We start from the raw sequence: 3,924 nt of genomic DNA, 5'->3' as shown, positions 1-3,924 counted from the left end.
GTCCAACCTTTCCTGGTTTTCTTATGTTCTTACACGAAGCGTTAGCGCATGATATGCCCTCATTCTCTTCTTTTTTTGACTCAGTCTTTTGATCAGGTCGGGTTTCACCTAGTAACTTTTTCCTTAAACGGGCAGAAGCTTCGCCCCTGGCCTTACCCAGTAGTTTGAGACATTCGGTACACAGCCGAATTTCTGGCGTCACTGCAATCGCCATACACGAGGGATAGGAACATTGTACAGTCGGCTCCCCATGGGCTTCGGCGAATACGTTTGACGTCAGAGCGATCCCTCCCTGCTTTTCAACTCTACACGAATGGCAATAGCCATCGAGCGTATCGTATCCTGCTCTGTGACAATCAGTAGAACGGCATTTAAAAGACTCCCTGGCTCTTCGAAAATCGGATTTAACGCACTGATCACTGCAATATCCATTCATACATTTATATCCTGTATTATCGCAACCTTTCATCCGACACTTGTAAAGATCCATGGTTGGGTGCGACTGTATATCCTTGCCGTTGTGCGGACTCTTAAATAATTGATGTTTCGATGGATGTTGAATAGCCTAGTTATTGCATCACAAGTTTGCAATCCAAGAGAGGCAACGAAAATTCAACGGATTTACTTGGGCAAGTACATGAGCATCACGACGGGGACCCTCGCGTAACGCATTTTCGATGGGCTCTAAAACCACACGTGTGCTATGAATGACAGTGTCTGCATACTCGCCACTTGTCCCATTTAAAAAAAAAAAGAGATGAGTGTGCCTTAAGTAATATCACTATCTCGATTGAAATATTACAACAAACATCTGCCGACATGAAAATTGCGTAAAAACAAGTAACAGACAAGGTAATGCGATTCCGGTTGAATAACATTTGTTTTATTTGACACACTTCTTAAATTCGTTCAAATAGGCTTAAAAAACATAAGGCGTTACACCCTAGTTCGCTTTATCACCTGTGACCAATGTTATTTTCGACGTGGGTACCGACTGTGTAGAGTTAACACATGTGTTACAAACGATGTTCTCGCGATTAGCTGGACGCCTCTAATACATTACATCATAGAACACTTACTCCCATGATGCATCGCTTCACTTGGATTTCTCAGGGTTATCGAGCTGATATTTTTGCCCGAGATTCTGACGTGTTTAAATCTTTACATCTTTCTCTCTTTCATAAATCGAGTCTGTGACGTGGTTATCTATCACCTGTCGTGATAAAACTTGTTTTTATTACCCTGACTGGACTAGGGAGTTTTATTCTGATCGTCGATCCCTCCCTCATTCGATGTAAAGGCATCGATGCAATCTTCAATTTCGGCATTCAACATTTCGTCGCCTGTCCCGGAATGACCTTATGCTACAGTATTGTGAAGTTCTGGAGACCTTGTCCTCTTAAATAGGCAACAAAACAAAGCGCGACTTTGCACCGATGACGCCTCTGTCTCGATAAAGAACAAACTTTGTAAACTGTGTAACTCTGCGACGCCACCAACATCATTTGCAAAGTTCGATTCCCGGTAGAGGCCAAAAGCGGCCGTCGACTTTGAGGCGCCCCTTGGCAATAGGTTAATAACGAGAGCACAAAAATCTAGCTCATTGCAAGGGTAGGGACTTGTGGTAAGGCGAATCGGGACAGAGCATTCTAAAGGAAGAGTGAGATGGGGAGTACGGAAAGTTAAAAAAGACAAAGTGACAGTAAAAATCGAATTATTGTTATTTATTGAACGATATTTCCAGAAGTTAAATCGGTTCTTATGTGCACTTGACTTTGATCCTGTGCTGTACAGCACGGTCCTTGCACGAGGAAACTCTAGTACTACTCTATGAATTACAAGAGTAATTGATAGATGGTTTTGTTATATCAGTAATCCTATTTATTCATATTTTGCTTATGTGTGCGTGTGTAATAAAAATTAATGCCAAATATGAAATTTAGGTCTTCATTTCAACGCTTTAGATGCTAATGTTATGCCTCCCGTGAGCGGTATAAAGAAGCATGATATTGTGAAGGGTGAAGGATCTTAGCCAAAAATATGAATAAATTATTATTTTTTTTCTGAAATACATTTAGTGTTATTTGTAATATGTTAGGTCCCGTTCACAACTCTATGGACTTCATCATTACACTTTATACACGGGAAAAGTTTCGGATGATGCAAATTTGTCATTTATTTTATCAAAGGGTTACATACAAAAACAAATTTAACTTTTGTCGGGCCACACTAATTTTCCTCATGATCAGCGCTCAAAGGGCTAAGTTTCTATTTCCATGTGGCATCTCCTTTGTAAAGCGTAGCATTTCATTTCCAGTTTTTCCAGTTCATTGGTTAATGCATTCACGAGTACAGTTTTGACATCAAGCTGTTTTGTTAAGGTCGCAATCTGTGTAAACAGAAAACATAACAGATTTTAACAAAACGTTTCTTGGAAAAGAAATCAGTTTGAGGTAATCCACCAGAACCAAGCTTCAAATTAAATAAACAATTCTTTCTGTTGCTTTTGAACATTTGCTGAATCAGATATTCATGTTTTTCTTTTGTATTTAGTGTGTTCACAAGCAAGTTTGATGAAGCTGTAATTAAGTAAATATTTTCATGGAACTCAAACCCCACCCCCCTCCCCCCCAAAAAAAACATTCAAAGAAACAAACCCCAAAACTTTATTATAGGGTCAATAAACAAACTATTTTTTATACATACCTGCATTTCTATGTGTGCCTGAATTTCCCTGTCACCATTATATCTTTCTTTTAGTTCCAGTCTCAGTTTTTCATTTTCACATTCTTTCGCTCTGATTGTTTCTTGTAATTCCTTAACTATATCCTCATATTCTGATGCATCCTGTATGAGTTTACAAAAGAATAAAGATTAATTAACATTTCCAGTTGACCATCACAGAACATTTGTACACAATGATCTTTTGGATGAAAACACACACACATGCACACAAACACGGACAAAGAGAGAGATAGAATAAAATTGGATAATGATTTATAACATAATTTGTCATAGATCATAAAAAAAAAAATTACCAGGAATGTTTTCATATCGCATCCATCGAGTAACTTCTTCAGTTGGCGTTTACACACGGCTAGTTCATGCACAAGGTTTTCCAGAAGATTGTGTGAAATTGCAGGAATCATGATTTTCTTGACACAGCTTGATTGACTGGCTCCTTCAATCATATCCTTTTTTGTGTAACGATCTTCGTCTGATGTTCGACGTAAGCATTTGAGCTTCTCTCTTTCCAACTGCACTTGAAATTCTTTGGCTAGTTCCTTATACCTCTTGGTTTCAAGTCTTTCTTCATCCAATAGCTTGGTTAAGTTAATAAGCTTCTGCTGTCTATCTATCAAGGAGTCTTTCTCTGTATTGATTCTGGCTTGCTTCTCAGACGATTTTTGGCAATTCATACATTCAGACATCCTGACGCTCTCCTGTGACAGAAATACAATGAAATTATTCCTGTGAGTGCATACTACGATAAAGCTCTTTTGGGTCCTTCAATATGAATAAATGACAACAATTCAAAACCTAATTCATCCATAGACTACTTATACACTATATGTATAGTTTACGAATGGGTAAGGGATTCATGCACAAAAGAAGTGGCTTGAGCTTTAGCGTACTGCACTGTACCGATTGCAATGCAATGCTATGACTGTTATGGGGACACAACTGCTCTATAAAAACATACATAGGCCAGCTGAACCAAACACTCTATCCTTTGGGTTGCGAGTATCAACATATGTCTCCCTCTGACAACGACTGGCGACTAAAAACTCTCACTGCTGTCATAAACAAACCCCACTGGCAGTTAGTAGCTTTTTCAGCCACTGGTCTCTACATAAGTTGTAGTGACAGTGCTGAGGTTAAATGTAACCTCTGCACATTCTGCATAGACAAGTGTAGGTTGGG

The 3,924-nt window shown here is 39.0% G+C and overlaps 1 protein-coding gene across 1 annotated transcript; it reads right to left on the bottom strand.

The window, feature by feature from the left end:
• Positions 1-1,709: 1,709 nt before the first annotated feature.
• On the bottom strand, positions 1,710-3,443 carry LOC139114497 (reticulocyte-binding protein homolog 2a-like). Its single transcript, XM_070676268.1, has 3 exons — positions 3,039-3,443; positions 2,707-2,847; positions 1,710-2,389 (listed from the first exon to the last, which is right to left on the bottom strand). Exons 1-3 carry the CDS (start codon positions 3,429-3,431, stop codon positions 2,261-2,263), a joined length of 663 nt encoding a protein of 220 aa, XP_070532369.1. The 5' UTR covers positions 3,432-3,443; the 3' UTR covers positions 1,710-2,260.
• Positions 3,444-3,924: the final 481 nt, after the last annotated feature.

This window comes from Ptychodera flava, chromosome 16 (genome assembly GCF_041260155.1).
Source record: "Ptychodera flava strain L36383 chromosome 16, AS_Pfla_20210202, whole genome shotgun sequence".
Lineage (NCBI taxonomy): Eukaryota > Metazoa > Hemichordata > Enteropneusta > Ptychoderidae > Ptychodera > Ptychodera flava.
This window is presented reverse-complemented; position numbering and strand designations above follow the sequence as displayed.

Bases quoted from the DNA above. Each gene is read 5' to 3' on its own strand.
- LOC139114497 (XM_070676268.1), bottom strand. From the start codon at position 3,431: ATGTCTGAATGTATGAATTGCCAAAAATCGTCTGAGAAGCAAGCCAGA. The intron at 2,848-3,038 runs GTAATTTTTTTT...AAACTCATACAG, and splicing joins GCGATATGAAAACATTCCTG to GATGCATCAGAATATGAGGA. The intron at 2,390-2,706 runs GTATGTATAAAA...CTGTTTACACAG, and splicing joins AGGCACACATAGAAATGCAG to ATTGCGACCTTAACAAAACA.